General features: G+C 44.9%; 2 protein-coding genes across 3 annotated transcripts in view; one reads left to right on the top strand and one right to left on the bottom strand.

The window, feature by feature from the left end:
- The window catches only part of slc4a3 (solute carrier family 4 member 3), a gene marked incomplete at both ends in the record, with an annotated part of 35393 nt that extends 23879 nt beyond the window's left edge, over positions 1-11514 (top strand). Inside the window, 16 exons of the mRNA XM_080839644.1 lie at positions 187-367; positions 949-1084; positions 3800-3962; positions 4769-4871; positions 5216-5400; positions 5501-5723; positions 6043-6258; positions 6350-6498; positions 6616-6810; positions 6978-7181; positions 7324-7413; positions 7682-7848; positions 9539-9792; positions 10062-10231; positions 10811-10984; positions 11434-11514. Coding sequence (XP_080695770.1) covers positions 187-367; positions 949-1084; positions 3800-3962; positions 4769-4871; positions 5216-5400; positions 5501-5723; positions 6043-6258; positions 6350-6498; positions 6616-6810; positions 6978-7181; positions 7324-7413; positions 7682-7848; positions 9539-9792; positions 10062-10231; positions 10811-10984; positions 11434-11514 — 2691 coding nt within the window. The remainder of the gene's footprint in view (positions 1-186; positions 368-948; positions 1085-3799; positions 3963-4768; positions 4872-5215; positions 5401-5500; positions 5724-6042; positions 6259-6349; positions 6499-6615; positions 6811-6977; positions 7182-7323; positions 7414-7681; positions 7849-9538; positions 9793-10061; positions 10232-10810; positions 10985-11433) is intronic.
- Positions 11515-14238: 2724 nt separating this feature from the next.
- Positions 14239-20263, bottom strand: LOC308365888 (uncharacterized protein). Of its 2 annotated transcripts, none has more exons than XM_080839506.1 (4): positions 20127-20263; positions 18396-18468; positions 17631-17772; positions 14239-16941 (listed from the first exon to the last, which is right to left on the bottom strand). In XM_080839506.1, exons 2-4 carry the CDS (start codon positions 18454-18456, stop codon positions 16707-16709), a joined length of 438 nt encoding a protein of 145 aa, XP_080695632.1. In that variant the 5' UTR covers positions 18457-18468; positions 20127-20263; the 3' UTR covers positions 14239-16706. The 2 variants fall into 2 exon arrangements, with proteins under 2 accessions (XP_080695632.1, XP_080695631.1); XM_080839505.1 differs by having other exon boundaries at positions 20122-20253.
- Between the last annotated feature and the right edge of the window lie 3445 nt (positions 20264-23708).

Consider the following 23708-nt stretch of genomic DNA (forward strand, 5'->3'; position numbering starts at 1 on the left):
GTGTGTGTGTGTGTGTGTGTGTGTGTGTGTGTGTGTGTGTGTGTGTGTGTGTGTGTGTGTGTGTGTGTGTGTGTGTGTGTGTGTGTGTGTGTGTGTGTGTGTGTGTGTGTGTGTGTGTACTGTGTGTGTGTGTGTGTGTGTGTGTGTGTGTGTGTGTGTGTGTGTGTGTGTGTGTTTTGGGGCCAGGTCTTTGTGGAACTTAACGAGCTGATCACTGATAAGAACCAGGAGATGCGCTGGAAGGAGACGGCTCGCTGGATCAAGTTCGAGGAGGACGTGGAGACGGAGACGGATCGCTGGGGCAAACCCCACGTGGCCTCGCTCACATTCCGCAGTCTCCTGGAGCTCCGCAGAACCATCACTCACGGTGAGGAGCGGACGCCGTGTCAGCAGCCCTTAAAGGGGCAGTGATGCCCCCATGGCCTGCGGTTGATGTTCGGTGTTGAGCATCCTAACATGCCAGTAATGTATCAGTTGATACTGAGTTGACTGGACTCTGAATCCAACAAAGATAAACATACAGATTTTAAGATGTTAAATAATGGACTTATGCTTATAAAGTTCAGGGGTATTAGTAGATTCTAGACACATTTACCTTCCAAAACATTCAGGGCTCTATGATTGCTTACCTCCCACAGTTGATATTTGTTTGCTGCATGCCACCTTTTATAGTTGACTCGTAAATCTAGTAGATATGGCATCACCATTTGACAAGAACATTAAATTCTCACTTACCGCAAACACTATTGCAAACAGCAATATTCGCATACCTCTTCTGGCTGTTAGATTAACAAATAACACAGACATGCACTGACGCATATGTTTGCTTTATCGCTTTTGTGGTTTTCGAGCGTGGTATTAAAAAGCAGGTCAAAGTCATCAGTCACAGAATATAGTGTAAATGCCCTTGCCTGCTTGGTGTCTCAAGCCTACTGGGTCTTTCCACAGGTGCCATACTGCTGGACCTGGAGCAGACCACTCTGCCAGGCGTTGCCCACTTGGTGGTGGAGACCATGATCATCTCGGACCAAATAAGGGCTGAAGACCGAGCTAATGTTCTGCGGGCCTTGCTGCTCAAACACAGGTCAGAAAGGGTCACACATCAATAGCCATTATCGATTCACCATGTTGAGCGCTGCACTGCTGATGCCATTGGCCAGGAGGCCTGCCTGCACTGACTTCCTGATGGATCGAAAAAAAGAGATTACGCAACCTGCGATGCTTTTAAATAAATGAAAGAGTTACCATCAGCATTTATATACTCTCTTTTAAAACTGTTCTGCATGGGGGTTAGTCCAATCTTCAGAAAATAATAAGTCTTCTGCTTAAAAATAATTTTATATATATATATATATATATATATATATATATATATATATGTATATATGTATATATATATATATATATATGTACATGTATATATTTATAAATATATGTCCAGCTGACAGCGATAAACTGGACTGGGGAGGGGGATGGAGTAGTGCAGCTTTTGTTTCCAGAGATGGAAGTCTGTTTCTGCACATCTGTGAACTGTGAAGTCTTGTGAACTGCTCTCTCTCTCTTTCTCTCGCTCTCTCTCTTTTTGTGCTCAGCTGTGAGCATTTTGTCCGGGTGGCCGCACTGGACCCTGTAGTGCCATCTAAATGGTATCTGTGTGTGCGCATGTGTGTGTGTGTGTGTGTGTGTGTGTGCACTAACAGCAATAACAGTGCATAGCTACCCCACTGAGCTCGGTGGGATGCATTCATGGTTTGTCGATGATGTGGGGATGCTGGTTTTGATTATGGCATACCTTTGGGAAATTAATAAGCCCATTAATAACATACAGCTTGTGTGTGAGGTTAATCAAAAGTTATCTGGCTTGACATATTTCTCTGGAAAAGCTATTGTGCCATACATCTATAACGGCTAAGCAGTTGGAGACTGACTTAGTCATGGGTTGCAGAACTGTGTTAAGACTGATGCAAGAGCTTTGGTAGTGTCGTTGTCACTCTGCTTTTCTCCACTTTTCCATCTGATGGAGGTCAGCCTGTTTTACAAGCTTCTGATAGGCTTGAAAAGAGGTGGGTCACTTAGTACCAGTGCTGTCTCAATATGTGAGCGTTAATAGAATCAAATGGACCTTACTTAGAACCGTTGGTGAGTTCATATGAGAACTTAGAAGATACTGGTCACTGTATAAGAATAATTCTGACAGATTTGAAAGAGCTTACTTAGTTAGCGAGTCCATATGATAACTACTAGGTTCTGTAAGAGAAGTTTGTTAGGTTTGAAAGGGTTTGGGCCGAATCGGTGGTGGCATCAAAGTGCCACCTCTTTCCTCCCTGGTGCCCCTCCTCCCAGACATAGGCTCATTTACGAGGGCGATTTGGCCGTCTTCAGCCCGCCAGCCCACTCCGGGCCAGATGGCAGCACCTGTGCTCATTTAGAGGGGATCACTGCAGAGGGCTGCACTGCCCAGCAATAAAACAGTCCCACGAAATCACATGTGCACACACAGACACACATTCTCTTACACACACACACACACACACACACACACACACACACACAGACACACTCTCTCTTACACACACACACACACACACACACACACACACACACACACACACACACACACACACACAGAGACACACACACACACACACACACACACACACACACACACACACAGACACACACACACACACACACACACACACACACAGACACACTGACATTCTTGCACTCAAATGCGCTCCCTTGCATATAGAGAAACACAAAGCCACTGTGTAGTGTACACACAAGCCATCAGTGACAACTCAATTTGCAAAATTTCCCATCATCTCATCAACGCCTTTCCATGGGAAAAAGTGTCTAATTAGCGCCCGATTCCAAGATATGTATTTATGATGTGGAAAGAAATACTTCAAGGTGCAGTATAACTTAACATGGCGGTTAGTCATTCCTCTTTAAAAGATCTCCTGGAATTTGGGTGAACACAATTCCTTTTTTGTGTCACACCTTGCCTCTTTGTTTTTTTTTTTCCTCTTTTTTTTTGTTTCCTTTATTCTCTCTCTCTCTCTCTCTCTCTCTCTCACGCTTTTGTGAACCTGCAGTGTCGAGCGCCTGTAGACCTGCTCCTAACAGGGACCCGAGGAGTCTTAATGAGACTCGCTGATGTCACTGGCTTGGACGGAGTGGCGGAGTGATGAAACTGTCTGTGCGAGGCGTCAGCCCGTAGGAACACTCTGCTCCATCTGGTCCCCCTCATGAGCCAGAGAGAGAGACTTAGCCGAGCTCCTCGCAAAAACACGTATCAGGCACCGCTCAGACAGGGCCTCTCACGCTCTAAAGTTATGTCTCTGAGGTCTGCCGTTACTTAGAGGACTTATTTTCCCCCCATCAAACAGTCAAAGCAGTCGAAACGCGTATTTATATTTGTTGTTTTTAGGATGAATTTATTGATTGCTTTGGCCCATTTGTCCTGTAACGACTCGAGATATGTGGTTTGGTTTGCAGTTTCACTATTTATATTGGGAGATATAGTTCGCTGTTTGGTTTGCAAATCTCTTTACCCGAGATGGAAACCTGCCTTTTTTCGATATCTATTATGCATAATCAAGGAGATTTGTTTTCCTCCTCGAAGGACTTAAATCAACACAGATCTTGGTCTCGCTCTGGCAAGAGTGAAAGAATGCTTTATTACTGGCCTAGTGCCGTTTGTACAGAAGAGATAGAGAGTTGATGCAGAGTTGACCGCAGTCCGTTCTTCAGTCTAATCATCTCATCAGACCATCCATGTGTTCCTCCTCCACAGCCACCCAAACGATGAAAAAGAGGGGCTTTTCCACCGCAACCATTCGGTCACCAGCCTGGGCAGCTTCCGTAACCATAACCACATGCCGGACACTGCCTTGCCCCTGGTTTCCGAGGACCATTCCTCGAGGCGCGGAAGCAAGGCACCGGACCACGATAAAGAGGTGTTTGTCAGCTTATTTGTGAGTGGCTTGGCTGTTTGCGCAGTATTCTATGTGTTTTAACATAGGGGCTCAGAGCTCCAGAGAGTTAACGCTGGGAGTGTGGAATGACCAGGCATGTAGTCACGCAGGACAAATGCCACGTTACCGGCACTGGCATCATGGGCATCGGTGTGCCCCGCGACCGGCTTAACGGTGGTACCCTCTGTTCCAGACCGGCGTAACGGGAGGGATCTCCTGGTGCTATATGCCTGGCATTCGTGCATTAACACACACTGGAGATCCGCAGCCTTGCGCTGAGATGTACTGTAAGTGGTCTTGCTTAGAAGGCCGATAGTGCTTGGCCCGCGGCGGAAAGCCTGGGCTCCCCACATGTGCTACATTAGAGCTCTTTGTCAGTCTACAGGTGCTTCTTGTTAAAACTTCTTGATGCATTAGCTGTTAAACATTTAATGTTCCCCATGGCTAAAACTGTTGGCAAATTTGGAACAGCTCGTAAAAATCATAAAAAAATGAAAAAATCTGGTCGTATTAAATTGATTGAAAGTGATTTAGCATTCGGTGCCTTTGTCACCTGGCGCTGTAGATTCATGTCCTGATAGGAGGCAGGTGTGTCACCTCATTAGGACACATAGAAGGACCCTTAACCCCGCACTCAGAGGTAGCATACGTGCTGCTTCTACCGCTTGGTTGTAAGGAGGGAGCCTTGGATTGCGCTGCTTGCCAGAGCTTTCCATTGCTACTGCCTCTACAAAAATCTGAATGTCACACATATTTTCCCTGACCGCTCGATTTTTTATTATCAAAAGAAATCGCTCCACCCTCTCCCCGCCGAGAGCCACGCCGCAGCCAGGTCCATGAAGCTCATGGCAAAGATCCCCAAAGATGCTGAGGCCACGGTGGTGCTCGTGGGTAAGTCCTTTCACGCTCTCCCTCCATCTCACGTCAGTCTCCGGGACAAAAGGTTCACGCTGTCATCTCGGGTTTATTTATGGGGCTCCAGTACGTCCGACTTATAGAGTGTTTGGTCGTGAGCGCGTAGTAGCGGTAACAATGCACAGCACTAAGAGTCACAGTGGTTTTCAAGTCTGAAACAAGTTTGGGAAACGGGCCTGACCATAACCCCAAAGCTCTTTAAGTGGAAGCCATAAGTCATGTAATTAAGTATTGTTAGTGTGCGCACTCGGACTGGCTGCCTGCAGGCTGTATCCTTACTTCACCTGGGTGAGTGCTGGTTCTTCTCTCTCTGTGCACAGGCTGCATGGAGTTCCTCGAACAGCCTGCTATGGCTTTCGTTCGGCTCAGCGAGTCGGTCCTCCTGGAGTCCGTTCTGGAGGTGCCGGTCCCTGTCCGGTTCTTGTTTGTGCTGCTGGGCCCAAGTCAATCCAATATGGACTACCATGAGATTGGACGGTCCTTTTCCACCCTCATGTCCGACAAGGCAAGGGAACCTTCCGGTCACTTTTATGTAATGCACTAGAATTTTCTGAGGCTTGAAAATTGTACCATGTTTCTTGATTATGCCATTTTTAATATTCCAGAATTTCCATGAAGTAGCCTACTTTGCCGATGATCGTCAGGACCTGTTAAATGGCATCAATGAGTTCCTCGACTGCAGTATTGTGATTCCCCCCTCAGACGTGGAGGGCAAAGACCTCCTGAAGACTGTGGCCTCCTTCCAGAAGGCCATGCTTCGTAAGAGGAAAGAGAGGGAGCAGAAGAAGGTTATGAACGCTGCACCAAAAACTGAGCTAGAAGCTAAAGGTGAGAATGACCTCTTCAACCACAATGGCTTGTACTCTTATTCAGAGTGACCAATAAACCACAGGATGACCCCTCATATCTGTAGATGCATTTGGACAGACATGAACATTTTTATTTATTTATACATTTTTTTTAAATTTATCGCGCCACGGTGCAAATTTATTTTCGGGCATGTTGTCAGTACACTCAGCTTCAGTGTATATTGCCATTGTGTTTTTTAGTGAGCTTAGGCAGCTATGGATGATCACCAGGTTGTAAATGGAGACAGGGTTCTTCTCCCCACTCTGTGCACTGAACATGACATGGGATTTGGTTTCAGAACTGAGCACAGATGAGCCAGAAGAAGAGGACCTGGATGTGGACCCGCTCAAGCGCTCTGGGATTCCGTTCGGAGGCCTGATCCACGACATCCGCCGGCGCTACCCCCACTACATGAGTGACCTGAAGGACGCCGTGGACACCCAGTGCCTGGCTGCCGTCATCTTCATCTACTTTGCTGCCCTGTCACCCACCATCACCTTTGGGGGTCTACTGGGTCAGTGGCAGGTCATGTTTTCTTTTAAAAGTGGTCATATTTCCAAAGAAAAAAAAAAGATCTAATATTAAACTTGTTGTCACTTATAAAGGGGAGAAAACACAAGGCATGATGGGAGTGTCTGAGCTCATCATCTCCACGGCAACTGTTGGGATATTATTCTCCCTGTTAGCTGGTCAGCCATTGCTCATCATTGGTTTCTCTGGACCTCTGCTGGTCTTTGAAGAGGCATTCTATAAGGTATGGAACATGGGTTCTTGATTCCAAAAGGGCTGTGTTCATGCGAGATAAACAACAGAGTCTTTGAACGTTTCCCTTGCTTCTCCTCTTCTGTCTCTTGGTCTTTCTCTCTCCCAGTTCTGTCAGGCTCAGGGCTTCGAGTACCTCACAGGTCGGGTCTGGATTGGCTTCTGGCTCATCTTCATAGTGCTGGTGATGGTGGCAGCCGAGGGCAGCTTCCTAGTGCGCTATATCTCCCCCTTCACCCAGGAGATATTCGCCTTCCTCATCTCCCTCATCTTCATCTACGAAACCTTCGTCAAACTCAGCAAGGTAGAGTTTCAGCTCTCCAGTAGAGCACTGGCATGTACCTTTTTATTGTTTTCTCAATGAATTGTAAGTGTAAAAAAACTCTAGGATGGTGAAGGTTTTAGTGAAGGCCCTCATTTGATATGTGTAACATTCCCTGGTTGTAATTGCTATGTTTGGGGTATTTACAGGTGTTTAGGGAGCACCCTTTGATGAGTAACTACCCAATAGGCCTGCCAGGTTCGAGTGTCTTTGACCCGGAGCATCCAGAGATCGGGGAGCCCCTGCTCAACCAGCCCAACACTGCACTGCTGTCCCTGGTGCTCATGCTCGGCACCTTTTTTGTGGCCTTCTTTCTCAGAAAGTTGAGGAACAGCAGATTCCTGGGAGGGAAGGTAAAAAGCGGCAAGAACCTTTTTTCTCCTTCTCCTTTTCTTCCTGTCTGTAAATTCAAAAGCTCTTAAATGTTCTCAAAGCACTCATGGTCCTGCTAACGAATATTTTTTGAAAAGAGCTTTTTGTTGTTCAATTTTGAAGGCAAGAAGAATCATCGGAGACTTTGGCATTCCCATCTCCATCCTTTTCTCTGTAATAGTGGACTACTTCCTCCCTGACACCTACACACAGGTAAACAGCCCTATCGACTCTGTGGCCCCTGGGGGCCCCAATGCAGCTGTTCACTGACCTCCTCTTCAATCAAACTGAGCTGCTAGTCCACACAGAGCTCCTCTTTCCCCCTGTCGTTTTTTTTTCTTTCCAACTGTTATTAAATACAACACTGTAATTGAACCCAGCCTTTCTTTTTAGCTTGTATTAGTTTGTGGTGAATGCTTGGCGAGTACGCCAGCCCTGGAGGCCTGGGATGTGAGTGCTTGTGTTCTTGCGGTTTTTGCAGAAGCTCAACGTGCCCTCGGGTTTCTCGGTCACATCTCCCGACAAGCGAGGCTGGTTTATCAGCCCTTTCGGCGACAAGCAGCCCTTCCCCGCCTGGATGATGGGAGCCTCGGTGGTGCCTGCCCTGCTCGTCTTCATCCTCATCTTCATGGAGACGCAGATCACCACGTGAGTAGCCCCTTTTGAGGCCCTTCCAGACCAGCTGTGGCCACCTCTCTCTTAGCTGGCCTGTTTTGTAACTGTGTTTTTGCATGCTCGGTCAGTCGGGCCTTTTTTTTTAAACTACTGACCACTTCTTCAGTTTCAGATAAAGCAAAGTTATCCAGGTCGAACATATTATAGTAGGGTCTCTGGCCTTGAGCTGTGGCCACACTCTCCCCCCATGTAATGTAACTGTATATTTAATCTTGTGTGATGCATAATCACAAACACAGCCTTTATTTATTTATTTATTTATTTATTTATTTATTTATTTATTTATTTATTTATTTATTTATTTATTTATTTATTTATTTTTTCCCCCACCACCACCCCCCCTCTTCGGAGGACAACTTTATTTTTAATAAAGCACATCTTTTTTTTCCAATGCAGTACAATATAATCAGGATTTACATTTACTTCATATTAACATGTTGTCCTACTGTAACCATTTTAAGCGTGACCCTGAATCCCTATAGCTACACATTTTACAAACACAGCCTTTAGCTGTAAGCAGTGGTGTAGTGGTCCCTGGAGAAGTGGGTAGACTCTTATTTTTTTTAAGCAGCCCAGGATAAACGCCCTTATTTTTAAGAAGTGGGTATAATCAATGCTGAATAAGTGGGTATACTCCGTATACCTGCGTATACCCTGGACTACACCACTGGCTGTAAGACCACCAGAACGCTCTCTGCCATACTGCTGTGCTGCTCCTCTCAGGCTCATAGTCGTACATATCATAGTGGGGTCTCTGGCCTTGAGCTGTGGCCACACTCTCCCCCCATGTAATGTAACTGTATATCAAATCTTGTGTGATGCATAATCAAAACACAGCCTTTATTTATTTATTCCCCCAATTAGACAATTAGATTATTTTTAATAAAGCACATTTTTTGTCTCCCAATGCAGTACAATATAATCAGGATTTACATTCACTTCATATTAACATGTTGTCCGACTGTAACCATTTTTAGTGTGACCCTGAATCCCTATAGCTACACATTTTACAAACACAGCCTTTAGCTGTAAGACCACCAGAACGCTCTCTGCCATACTGCTCTCTGCCACACTGCTCTGTGCCATACTGCTCTCTGCCATACTGCTCTCTACCATACTGCTCTCTACCATACTGCTCTCTGCCATACTGCTCTCTGCCATACTGCTCTGTGCCATACTGCTCTCTGCCATACTGCTCTCTACCATACTGCTCTCTACCATACTGCTCTCTGCCATACTGCTCTCTGCCATACTGCTCTGTGCCATTCTGCTCTCTGCCATACTGCTCTCTACCATACTGCTCTCTACCATACTGCTCTCTGCCATACTGCTCTCTGCCATACTGCTCTCTACCATACTGCTCTCTGCCATACTGCTCTGTGCCATACTGCTCTCTGCCATACTGCTCTCTACCATACTGCTCTCTGCCATACTGCTCTCTGCCATACTGCTCTCTACCATACTGCTCTCTGCCACACTGCTCTGTGCCATACTGCTCTCTGCCATACTGCTCTCTACCATACTGCTCTCTACCATACTGCTCTCTACCATACTGCTCTCTGCCATACTGCTCTCTACCATACTGCTCTGTGCCATACTGCTCTCTGCCATACTGCTCTCTGCCATACTGCTCTCTGCCATACTGCTGTGCTGCTCCTCTCAGGCTCATCGTCAGCAAGAAGGAGCGGCGGCTGGTGAAGGGCTCCGGCTTCCACCTGGACCTGCTGCTCATCGTCATCCTGGGCGCCCTCTGCCCCCTGTTCGGCCTGCCCTGGCTCACCGCCGCCACCGTGCGCTCCGTCACCCACGTCAACGCCCTGACGGTCATGAGCAAGGCCACGGCTCCCGGGGAGAAGCCCATGATCCAGGAGGTTAAAGAACAGAGGGTGACAGGGATGGCTGTAGCTATACTAGTGGGTAAGTCCACACTAACAGTAACAATTCATTGAGAAAACATGGCTGTAGCTATACTATTGGGTAAGCCAGTCAGAAATTATTGCTTTTTTTTTGTGATCAAGTTCTTATTGACACCATTAATTCAGTCAAGAGATTCATGCAGTTACGATATGCAAGACAAAGGTATATCAGAACATTAATTACATTTTATTCCTTTTGAGTGTTGGTTAAAGTGTTTCTCAGAACATCAGCTGACTGTCAGTGACTCCCTAACTGTTCCCTGTCTACAGGCATGTCCATTGTGATGACGGATTTGCTGCGTATTATTCCCCTGGCTGTGCTGTTTGGTATCTTCCTCTACATGGGGGTCACTTCTCTGACTGGTATCCAGCTATATGAGCGCATCACGCTAATGGTCACTCCCGCCAAGCACCACCCCGATCACACTTTTTGCACCAAGGTAGGTGGCTCAACTCACTAGTGGGAGCGTGTAAGCAAACACTAACATCTCTCACCACAGAGCTGTGATTGGACACATATCATGGTAGCAGAAATCTGAACCAGCGCAAGCTTTTTGCATGATTGATGACTGTTTTCCGCTTTTGCTTTTGCGGGCGCTTTAAAAAATAAATGAATTATTTCAGTGTGAATCATGCCCCAACCAGAGAGGAAAACTTTGTCAGTGGACCCACTAGGTGGTGCCCAATCCATGACATTCTCTCTTTATCGAGTCAAGGACCAGTTCCGTTCAGCCCTTAAGGATGTTTCGCCCGTCTGAGCAGATGGCTTGGGGCGGTTTTTGCCTTTAATTTCACCATTTTTATGTTCACGTGTCTCATTCATTTTTTCCACAAAAGAGAGTAACGCGGGTATCAAACTCATTTCAATTTCAGTAATTGTAACTGCGTTACTTGACTTAAAATAATACTTCGTTACATGCTCGTTACCGCTAAAAGTAGTGGAATCACAGTAATGTGTTTCTTTGTAACGCGTTACTCCCAACACTAACACTGCTCATTCTCGGTGGTCCCTCCCGCAGGTGAAGACCTGGAGGATGAACATGTTCACCATCATCCAGCTGCTGTGCATCGTGCTGCTGTGGGTGGTGAAGTCCACGGTGGCGTCGCTGGCCTTCCCCTTCATCCTCATCATGACCGTGCCGCTGCGCCGCCTCATCCTCTCGCGCATCTTCGACGAGCGAGAGCTCCAGGCGGTGGGTGGAACCCCCGGGGTCCTCTCTTCATGTGGCTGGGTGTGGGTTGAGGGCGGTGTGGGTGGGGGGTAGCGTGACACATGCTAAGTAGCTGTCCAGGCATCTCTCTCTCTCTCTCTCTCTTTCTCTCTTTCTCTCTCTCTCTGTCTCTCTCTCTCTCTTTCTCTCTCTCTCTTTGTCGCTCGCTCTCTCTCTGTGACTCTGGCACAAAACACGGCACTTGATGACATGGGGAGACTGAGGGAGTGTATGTGTGTATGTGTGTGTGTGTGTTTATGTGTTTGTGTGTGTGTGTGTGACATAATTCTGGCAGTTCCCTGGTGTGAGTTTGACTCAGGCCTGCATGCTTATGTGATTACGGGGAGTGTGTTTGTTAAACGCAGCCCCACACGGGATCGGATAATGAAAAGCCACCGCTCTTCCCTTTTAATCTCGCCCTCTCTCTGCAGTTGGATGGCGACGATGACGAGTCACCCAACTTCGACGAGGACGGCCGCGATGAGTATAACGAGATTCACATGCTCGTTTAGCCACAGACACAGTCACAGTCCTAGTCACAGCCCAAGCATTCGTGAGCAAGCCTCTTTCCTACCAACACTGACCACTCTGAGCGAGCCACTGAACGAGAACTCTTGTCTTGGTATGTATATCTCCTGGAAGTATGCGACGACGACTACCAACAAAGCCCGCGGCAACACTCCTACACACAGGGAAGTTGGGTGTGAATCTTCACAGCTTGTAATTAGTCTCTGTAAAAAAAAAAAAAACACACACAGAAGAGAAGAAAAGAAGTACCATGTTTCACTGTTCCTTTTTTTGCTTATGTCTTTTTACTTGTTTTACTGTTTGTTTTTTAATATTTATTTTGTCCAAAGAAGTGGCCTCTAAATCTAGATGTGTTAGATATGGACCATGCACCTTAAACTCCTTACACCATAGTTCAAACAGACTCTCATTCCACTCTGGTCAGTGACTAGACGTGTTTGGAGCTGTGAGTTTGCAGTCATGGCAATGTAAACAAAATACTTAGCTTCTCAATCAACTCTTGTTTTGTTTGATTTAGTTTGACCATATATAGGTAAGGCAGTTTGCGTCCTGGAACACACTGGACGTGTTTCTATGTGTGTGTGTGTGTGTGTGTGTGTGTTTCTTCAGTTGAGTCTGTTGAATCAAAAATCCAGTTGTGCTTTCTTAAGTACTGTATGCACTGGCCATCGGGTTTCGAATGTCTCCGTAGCACTTGAATTTAATGGTCATACCATTGGAAAGGGATGGACTAGGCCAGTCTCCTCGGTGTGCAATTCCTGTGACGGTATGCCTTAGTGCAGTTTGGTGGGTTTTATGCAGTAGTGCTGTGCATTTCTACTGAGGTCATTACCTTAGGCTTGACACGATTAAGCTTCTCTTTTTTTAATCACCGTAGAGCATTTATATTCCCTCTGCCATTATATTACAGTGCAGCTCCACCCAAAACGAATGCACTGCATGTTTTTTAGCGAAGGACCTTCTTGTGTGGTAGATATGATATGTCTTGATTTTTAAGAAAAAGGTCAGCATTTAGATTTCCACATGAGATTTTGAAGTTACTACCATTGTTTGTATGGCGTGTGTTAACCTTAAATGTGATACCCTGAATGACTTTCTTTTTTTTTAATGCTTAAGTAAATAACTTAAAAGTACTGTCCTGCCAAAATAATTTAAAGCCATAGTTATACAAGGGTGGGGGGGAAGGGGGGTTGTGATGTTATGTGGATGATTTGGTTTGCCTCATCAGTCCGTACCATGGCTTTTTTCCATTTCCTTATTCATTTTGAACGATGCACTGATTGGCTCCCTCTCTCCCTGCCTGTCTTGCCCCGGCACTGAGTTTCACTCCACTGAACCCAGCCTGTCAGATCACTGAAAAGGGGGTCACTGAGGGTACTGAGCGTTTGGCATCCGTCTAATAATCTGTCAAACTTTAACTGCATTTCAGGAGGTGTGTGGCCATATTCCAGGCCCTGGTTCTCTGCACAGCCAAGAGATTTATGGTCTTGCATTCTGGAGGCAGAACCCTGCTACTGGAAAATGAGGCCTTCACTGTAGCCAAGCCCGATAGGGTATAGATTGTAGTGTCTTGATTAATCACTCATAGTCCCCCCCCCACACCCCCCCACCCACCCAAGCCTCCTCAGGAGATGTGGTGTCTAGACCTCTTTTGCTCTCTGCATGACTGACGGAATGAAGTCAGCATCAACGTGTGAGCCTGAGAAATGAATATGTCACAGGGTGGAGTGAATCGAGGCCTTCCGTGTGTGAGTGGTTTTGTCTTTTCCACACAGTCTAGTGGTCCAAAGGCGTTACATTGAGAAGCTTAATTTTGTTTCTCGATGCTGCTTTCTTCTGAAAACTCTCCACTGCGCTGCCAGTAGCGTGGGTTTGTTTTGAGATCCAAACCAACCTGCCCTGTACGGTGTGACGACTGATGCAATGCATCGGAGAGAAAGCTGCCCTTTGGACCAGCCATCGGTTTGTCGTTTGTTTTGAGTTGTTGTGTACATAACGCGGGACCTCTCTGACAGAGGATCGTTCAGGTTGCACAAGGACTCATCCAATCGTCTGCAAAACATTTTACACACCCAAGTGTTATTGTTTCATCCGAGCAGAGAGAACGCCTGGGTTAGCTTGTGCAATGAGCATTTAGTTTTATGAGGTGACGGAGCTAGAAGTGAATTACATTTGGTCGGGAGAACGAGGCTGTTGGTGTTCGGTGAAGCACATTTAAAAGAGGACTGCTTTGTGTCCTCTTGTGTTCGTTTGCTGCTCCGAGCACACAGCGGGGTATGGCAGTGCCGCTCACGGTCCAGGCCAATCGGTCCACAAAGCATCCTCCAGCTGTGCGACCGCACTCTCTCCCACTGGGACTCGGAGCACAGTGCAGACTCCAAAAAGATCCCCCGATCATTGTGTTCGCCGTTTGACTTTGATGCCATAATGGAGGTCGGAGAGAGTTTGTTACACTGGTTGATTTATGGACTTACGATGATGTCTGAATGAGCTCAAAGTTTGGGAGTGCCTGCCAAACCAGAAAATAAATGATACGGCTTAGGCTAGCGTGGCAAGCTTCCTCAGTGGCTATCTGGTTTGCGCACTTTGACAGGAACGTGATGAACAGGCACTGAGAAAAAGCAATGGTAAAAACGTGCATTGTTACTGACACAACAACACTGCCATTTAATTATCCTGTTTGGTAGGGGACTTTTTTTTTCCACTGCGTGAGCCACTATGCACAGATTCAGGTTGTGAGAGACAATACCTCAAACTTTTCAGTTCGAAATCAGCCTGTGCGCATGGAGCAACACAAAATGCAAGCAGATTTTTTTATACTTAACAGGTTTGTATACATGTGAAGGGGGGTATGATATAGCCTGGCATCTATAGCACCGACCTTCTAGTTCGTAGGATACGGTGAAGAATCACCACCTTTTAGAATTGTAGAGTTGAAATTAAGAAAGTTATTTATTTGCTTTACACTATTATTTAATCTATAGTATTTATTGTTTCGATGTTACTTTTGACAAAGCACCCATCCACTGTTCAAGAGATGTAACTTCACCTGATATTTTTATGAAAGTAAAGTGGGTAGCAGAGTAGAAAAGAACAGTGCAGCATTTTAAAGTGGGCATTGAACAAGGAGACTGTGGTTAAGCCCACGGCAGGCCTGACATAGTGAATGTATATAGTAGAGACATACAGATATTGTTATTCTTGACCTGTCACTTTTTGCCTGGGCTTTCACATCAAGGCTGTGGCACTCTTTGCAGTTTGTTGAGAGATGGCATTTGCGAGCACCGCCCCAGTGTAACTCGAGGTATGAATGCATCGACTTCAAGGAAATGTCTCAAAAACGTCGACAGAATTTCCGAGTAAACAGGACGAGGGCTGGATCAGTCTAGGTGTTCTCTCTGAGAGAATGGTAGCTGCTGGCATTGCATCTGACACATCTTAAGCAGTGGTCGCGGTTGCCATGGCTGTAGACAGGTTGCTTTTTGCCGAAATGGGAAATAGCCCAGGGAGTCCTGCCCCTCAGGGAGGTTAAGGGGTCTTGGGGTTTCGGAGGGCGTGTGGAGTTGTAACAGTCATACCTGCTCTAGTCACGTCAAGGTCACGGCGCAGAGCACCGGTGTAAATGAACACCCGTCAAAGCAAAATACCTTCTCCTTTTCAAGATATAAAAGAAAAATAGCCCCGAGAAAAGTGGAGCTATTATTTGAGGTAATAAAAGGTATAGCATTGCCACTTCCTAAGTGTGTGTGTGATTTTTTTTTTTTCTTTTTTTTGTGCAAATGTTGGAACCAGGAGATAAAAAGCAAAAGAGTGAGGCTGGTGAAAAGGACCTGGCACGCTACACAGTCTGAATGAGTTGTGTTTGGTTGGCCCATACCACCCTGGTAGCAGAGACCACCCACCCAAGAGATGAAGTGATGTGTTATTGTTCTACTCTCTGGATCAGCTGCCAGTCTTCAAATTTCCTCTCATTCCACTGAGTACTGTGGATACGGAATGTGTGCGCCCTACTGTTCCGTGTGATATATATTTATATTTTTTATATGTTTGGTAAGAAATAGACAATCAGAAAAAAAACGTTAGCAGTTAGATTGCATTAATCGTCCACTTACCATTCATCATTACAGTGTACACACAGGGAATTGCGAGATACATCAGCTTTGTCTAAAGCAAGGATTTGGCTTTTTTTCCCCCCTTTTTTCAGTCCGGTTGTTTAACTGGCATCTCACTCCACTTGATAATCCACTGCCCCAAAGTAGTGTGCGGGGTATTAATAATTTGTCCTCTAGGTTATAACAATTGTAAATTCTATGTATTTCCTATTTCCGATGACCTAGACTTCTGATTGTTCATGTATGCCAGGGAATAAACTATTATCTATTTAGCAACTTACACCTTGATTGAAGTCTTCTAATGGCTGCCTTTAGCGTTAGCACTTAAGGACCACCCTCTCCCCACAAAGGACAAACTCCAGACACTCCAGAAAGGGTGATCTTTTATGTAGAAAAACATTATGCTTTATACATGCAATACCAGTGTTGGTTTTCTGTCTGACACCTTGTTGAACATGTGAGTGACAGCCAGAACTCTTGTTAATCTAAACTTGTTAAGAGGTGTGGTTTGTTGGTGAGATAAATGTAAAAGAGACAAACATTTCTCGTAAGTTAATATATGGTAAATAATGTATTACTTTAGCATTAGCAATACCAGAAATACTAATGTTATGTGGATATTCTAATAGCAGACACACGTGCTATTATTGTAAAAAAAAAGTTTTCAAACCACTGTAAAACAAATTGTTATTTTTTTGTCTGAAAATAAATATTTATTATGTGTTTCAAACAAAAACAAAAGTGTCTGTAATTGGCTTCTTTAAGCACATTCAGAATATGTGTGTGTTTTTACATGATAAATCTGTGTGCTTGTCTCACGTCTGTGTGAGCTAGTGCTATGTGTTTGTACCGCATGCGTCTGTGTGTGTGTGATTGAGGACGTGTGTGTGCCATTGGCATGGCTGGCACGGCGTGTGGTGACCCCTGAGTGTGTGTGTGTGAGTGTGTGTGTGTGTGTTTGTGTGTGTGTGTGTGTGTGTGTGTGTGTGTGTGTGTGCCATTGGCATGGCTGGCACGGCGTGTGGTGACCTCTGGGTCACCCCTGGGTGCCGTGTGTGTGTGTGCTACTGATTGGTGGCGGATTGTATGTGGAAACAGAAGAGTGGCAGCAGGAGGGTGGTGAGGATGCAGGGCAGGATGAGCAGCATCAGCACGGGCACGGCCGGGTCCTGCATCCTGGTGCACAGCGAGAAGTAGGCCTGGTGCAGCCGCAGGAAGATCGTGTCCTTCAGGGAGGGCTCCACACACCTGGTGAACTTGGCCACCTGCTCCAGACACAGAGTCAGGATGATGTAGGGCCTGGAGAAGGGGGGAGAGGAGGGGAGGGGAGGGGAGCGGAAATCGCAGGGGGGTTAATTAAGTCTCAGTGCGTCATCAGCACACACATCCAACAATCAGAAACTAGAGATCAGACATCAGAAGTGTGTGTCATGTAGACCTACTTAGAACTGACGAGGCCCGTCTCTGCCCCAAACCCGAACCAAATCCGCCCACACACTCTCCACACACTCCCAAAACCATCCTGCTCGGTTTAAGCCACTGAATAAATGGCAACAGCGTCACCTCCTAAGTGTACTGAACAGGACCAGTAGCATAAGCATAACGTCTTTGCTTCGAACAACAAATGACGTACATGTCTTACGCTCGCTGTCCAAACAGAGTAGTCATGAAATGTTTTGGTGTGGTCCTTGGTAATTAAAGCCTGCAGTTAAAGCTGGGGTGTAATGAGGGAGGGGGAGATACAAAAAAAAAAACACCCCAGACCACGGAGATGCATGATTTTCCCATGACTAAAGATCATATATCTTTGATGAGGCATCGTAAATGTGCCAGCGGGGCGTTATTTTTAGGCTGTCCTCTGGCCTCTAGTCATAACCCCTTGAGGATGTCATCAGTGAGGTCATAGTCTGGTCCTCGCTGATATTAATGTTGGTGCAGACGGGCAGGATGAACAAACCACAGATAACCTCTGAGCATCGCACACTTACACCCTAGTGCTGGGCCAAGGACACTTCTTATGGTAATCACTGGCCTCCATGGAGTGGTTGAAGTGAGAAATACAATGGTGATGCACAGTTGCATGAAATAACACCCGGTCACATGATGCCAAGTGTTTCGCTTCCACGAGCCCTGAGAGGAAATAGGGAAAGAGAAAAAGACATTATTTTCTTTTTTAAAAGCTTGGAATAACTTAACGAACTGCAGTGATGCTTCCCCAATGTATTGGAAAAACAGCTATTAGATAGAGCCATAAATAATGGACAGTGGTGATTTCATGTCTGTAAATATCCATTTCCTCTATAAACAAATGACTGAGTAAATGACAGGCCAGGGAGGGGGCGGAGGCAGAGGAGTTTCACAGGCATGCTGGGACTGCAGCAACAGGAAGTGAAAATGAAGGGATTTAAACCAACATCGTACTGCTCGACAGTACATTAGATTACAATTAGATTGGTTTACTGGATAGGTTTTGTTGTACGTATTAGTATAATATATGTATATATATAATATGTGCATATATATATATATATATATATATATATATATATATACTGTATATACATGAAAATCTACCTCAACATTTCTCAACTGCAAATAAACATAAACATTTTAAGAAAAAGAGTTAGAAGGCAGACAAGTTGTTTGGTGAGTGCAGTGGTTAATTTAGTCTTGCCTTGCAAGTTTGTTAAAGGTTGGTATTAGACACAAAAACATGTATTCTTGTGATTTCTGCACTCTGTGTCACAACATACCAATAATTGCCAAGCAGATGATGAGGCCACATGCAGACAGGGAAGACAGATAATTCACCATCCCAGGAGATTTCTGCAATAGAGAATGTTGAAAAAGAGTAAATAACAATCCAAATAAAATGTTTATTTTTACTAGCATGAGATAGGTCAAAGGTCACTGTCTGGGGTTTACGCTTGATTGCACTCTGCAGTTGGCAGGAGACTCTGTCCAAAGCTTGGAGCATGGTCGGAGGTACGGTTCGGAAAAAAAAATGGCCCATGGAAGAATGCTTATGCAGGCTCATAAAGATGCGTGTTTAAATGATTTCTAAGCTGTCCAGACAATGTTATGACTGCAGTCCATCAGCTAGTGTTACCACATTTCAGAGAGGCCTCTGTTTAGTGTGTGTCTACATGCTTCTGCGAGTTAGATTGAAAGTAGATCTGACATCTACAAACAATGTGAGGATATGCCTTTGGCTTTGTCTGTGAACTCTTTGTTCCAGCAGGACTTAAATGTGGGGACGAAGACCTTGGAACCATCAGAGTGGATTTGGGGCTGTTTGTTTACATTTTAGAAGCTCAATCACACTCGGCCATATTCCTCCATGTAGCCCATTGGTATGGCTCAAAATTATGATCGCTTGAACAGCTCCATTAAGTTTTCTCTACAATAGCTGTAATGACTATCAGGGGAATACTTCGAGCATGATCTTACTTCAGAATAATAAACTGAAAGGCATACTCTCTTCAAACGCAGCACAGATTTGTTTGGAACACAATCCCAAGTTAAATGCCAATTTCCCTGTTTTTCCAAAATAATAAATTATAGGCCATTAGAAGTGAGTCCAGGGTCATTTGCCCAAACACTCAAGTCTTACAAAGCAAAAACGACTTTTTCAACTCAAGCAGAGAATAAATAGTAAATTATCTTTGCCTATAAATTCAGACTGTGTATTTCTTTTTAAAGTGGATGTATTTATCATCTGTAAAGAAAATTAGCTCTCATTGGATAATGTATCACAGTTCATTCTCCACACACACAAACACACAGGCCTCTTCTAGTCAGATCTTTGCCTGAGTTTGTGCTCAATATGTTACGGAACATAAATCTGAAAGGGTAGCGTTTATTTAATGTCATGGTTGTTCACAGTATTGGCCCTAAGCAGAATGTCTCAGTGCTATCTTTGACACTGACATTTCAATTTCCCAATAATGTAAGATGAACTGCGGCTATGGTCCCATATAATTGAGAGTAACTAGATAACAGCAGCTGAAGCCACATTCTTGAATAATCAGAAACTCTATGTTACCATTTCCATTTTTTTTCAAACAGTACATATTGTTCTAGCACATTATGTTTTCCCCCTCTGCTTTCACGTTATATCAGTTAATGAATGCATCCCTTGGGGCAGTACTACATATTAAAAACAGCTGTGGAGCATCAGCAGATGGGCTGTTCTACATTATCCACTTGTATGTGTGAATTACATTACTTTAGTTCCATTTTTACAACAGAATCTATTGAAGATACTGGCCTTAATACTACCATACTAATGTCCCCAAACTGTGAGCGTACAGTACACCATTAGAACAGAGTGAATGGAGTGCTTCCAAACCATGCGTTTACCAACACCAATGCTTTATCACAACATCTATGTGTACAATACCCGCTTTCAGTGTATCAGTAAATCATATCACAACACATCATATTATGGCATTTCTCAACTGATTCTTTCTCACATACCTTACATTTGTGGTCGCTTTAAATCGGCATGGGGTTCCGAGGATCTATCCATCAAAATGGAGAAAGTGCATAGTCTTAGTCTGAATCTGCTTGTTGTGAGCAGGGTTCCATAACATTTAGTTAAACCCTCTGGCAATCTGGGGTGTTATCAATGGGTCTGGGAGAGCTCTTACGCAACACGCTACGCTAGCCCTCTGGATTTCTGCTTCCTTTCCCATGCAGCGTCCTTCCCTCCATTTCCCAGGCATATGTTCCGGGGCTGGAGTAATTCCTAGGCGACAAGGACAAGCAGGCCCCTTGAGTGCATGGTGGTAAGAATATTTAGCCGTTTTAAAAAGAGAGTTTTTGCAGAGAAGGAGGGCCTACTGAACAACTGTAAAGAGCTGTTGCATCCATCAACTCCAACAGCTGGTGGCATCCCACACATCCATCCTCCCACGCTATGTGCACACACACACACACACACACACACACACACACATACACACACACCACATACAGTACGAGAGAAAGAGATTGAAAAAAACACAAGAGCATACACTAAAGCACAAGCACATATTGCAGCAAAGTCATCTCCCCGATCCACCTTGCCATTGGAAGAGGCAGTCAGAGGCTGAGAGAAAAGTTAAACCAAAACACAGTGTCAATTTGGCAACAGCCTCATACACATTGAGAGTGTGAAGAGATGTCTGTGCTTAACTAACAGTGATTAATGCAGCATGCACATGACCGTTTTCCCATAAATCTGACCCAGTAGTCGACCTCTGGGTGACCTTTGAGGAGAAGAGGGAGCCCTGCCAGGGCCTGCTGACATGGGAGGGGCTGATGGGAGAAAAATCCACGAGCTTGGAATGCGACGGACGCTCTTTGTTGCAAAATGTTCATGGCAGAGATAGAGCCATTTCATTAGAAATGTTCCCCAGCGCTGTGGTCAAGATCATAAAAACCGTGCCTAAAGCTGCCAACAACGCTAAGGCTGAATGCGCTCACCGACTGAAATCCTCCCTTCATTTGAGTGGCATTTTTGTGATGTGAGGAGGCAGTCAGGTAGAGCTGGACTGACAGGCTTTAGTGCAGCTTTCAGATGATGACAGTAGGTTGGAAGCATCTTATCTTCATGACTGACTTCAGTCCAAATACTGTCTGGGGAAACAGCATAACACAAAACCATAGCAGCACGCTTGGCAAAAAACTACAATGTACTTTTCATCACTTCGCTGTTGTTCTTTCTCTATGCCCATGGGGACTAAAGAGCAAACATTATTGTAATCCAACTACTGGTAAGACTTTTTCCCACTGTATGCATTTATCCTCGCGATGACTTAAAGTGCCTCTGTGACCCAGGGCCCTGCAAAAACATTCTTTTAGATTGCTTTCACACACTTGAAGCTTTTCCAGCAGTGTGTCAACAACATATATAGTCTATAAAAAGCCACATCGAATATTAGCAGTTGCCTCCCTGCTGGAAAGGGTCAGACAGCAGGGTGAAATGCACGAGTCATGCTTGGTTTTATTACCCTTTCAGCGATCGCTGAAGTTTATGCTTTCTTTGATGAAACGTAAAGATACTCTATGCTGTGCTTTCGGTTGTTTGTATGAATTGGTCTCGGGTCTCTAAGTCTATAAACTGGTCAGACTCAGGATGGTTCTTTGTGAAGCAATTTTAAAGTGAAATCATGCACACTTTAATGCTCATGAATTCATCCAATTGAAGAACACATTTAAAACAAATTATTTAGCTTTTTTGTTTGCTGTGCCTTGTGCCCTGACCATTTTGTGAAGGAAGTCTTTTTTTCGACTTTCCCCCTACATCTGAGATCTCTCTATCTCATCTCTCTTCTTTCTTCTTCTTTTCTCTCGTCTCGTTTTTTTTTTTTTTGCTGTGGTCTAGGAAGAGTGTTTGGATGAAATGAAGATTGACATGGAGCCCAGCTATTAATGGAATGGGACGCTAGTCAGGGCCGTTAGGAATGCTGGGGAGAAGTCAGCTCCGCCGAGGAGAGTCTTTCTCCACACTTAGTCTCCGACTCAGCCTGTCTCTGCCCCGTCCACTCCCAATGTTGCTTTTGGAGGGCCAAACAGAGGAGCCCTCTTATTGTGTCTTCTTTTTTTTTTTTCTCTCGTTTAATTTGAGCAGCAATTAAAGTGGAACATTGCCCAATCCTTTCAACTCCTCTTTTCAGTTTGGGTGCTGGGTGTTAGCTTGTCCAAACTCTTCTCTTGACTTTTTTTTCCCGGTTCTCTCTTTTTGTACCCCCTTCAATTACAATGAAGAATGAGCAGTGGAAATATCCTGTGCTATTGTGCTACGCTTAATTTGCCTTGTGTAGAAGGCCACTTGAAAGATGGACTTGGCTGAATCCTGTGAAAATACTTTTCACCACCATTCAATCTTTTTGTTCATCTTAAAGAAAAAAAAAAAAATCGAATGTTTTGGTGATTTAGCCACGGCATATCCATCTCGAGTTGCCAAGCAACAAACACATAATAAAATCATAATCCATTTGTGACTCAAGAAATTTCCAGCAGCAGTTATATGACAACATTTCCATCGCACTAATATGCAGGCATAATCCTGTTAGGCCCAAAACAAACATATAGGTTGGCTGGATTCACATTAAGATCTTTTGTGACAGCGAATGTGATGTTTGAACAGGGTGTCTGTCTTGCAGAGTCCTAAAATGGAAAGCATGTCTCACACGGAGACACTGAGAGAGGGAAACTGCCATATATCACGCTTCTTGTCTACCTCAACGAGGACAATGTCACCCCCAGGGCACGGTCCCAAACAGTAAAACAGTGATGTAGACACTCTCCAAATAACAGAGGAGCAACACGGAAACAGAAATGTGACTGGGGGCTACTCACTGAAACTACTCTGGGCAGTTGAGACACCCTGGTTCCAACGAGGAGGCTAAACAATATGAACATCTCTAACTATGAAATCCTGTCAGCTTAGTTAATACACAAGGCCGGCAAACTCCGAGGATGTTCTCCCTTAGAGTTTATGGTGGCCTGGCCAGAACTGAGGGTTGAGCTCTGGATGGAAAAGATGAGAGAAGCTTCATGTGGGCTCCTCTCTCTCCTGACCCTATTGGGGGAGGGCGAGGGGGAGGCTCGAGGCCTTATAGAGAGAGGCCAGAAAGTGACCTATGCCAAGAAAATCAAGGCTGCAATCCAAAGACAGGCAGATGCTCTGCCTGACAGAATGCTGGAAGAAGGGGCAGCTCGGAGCAAATATGTACCATCTGCAAATACTCAAGAGATTTGATCCCGGAGCTGCAGACTCAACCAGTCGTCAGATTAACTCAGTGTACAAAAAAAAAACTAAAAAACTAAAAAAAAGAACAAGTGCTATGCTTCCAATGATGGCTACTACTCTTTCATGTTAACTTTAGCAGAGCAACTTATATTTAAGTTAAAAAATGACACATTGTTTTTTTTGTTTTATTATTCTTTATTTTAAACAAACCCTTTCCCTTTACCGGCATACAGCACATTTAGTATTTATTTGCAGTAGGGTATCAAACCATATGACCTCTGTGTTGTTCTAGTATTTGTGTTACTGGCACAGGTAACCTGTGACT

This window comes from Sprattus sprattus (assembly GCF_963457725.1).
Source record: "Sprattus sprattus genome assembly, chromosome: 5".
In the NCBI taxonomy this organism is placed as follows: Eukaryota; Metazoa; Chordata; class Actinopteri; order Clupeiformes; family Clupeidae; genus Sprattus; species Sprattus sprattus.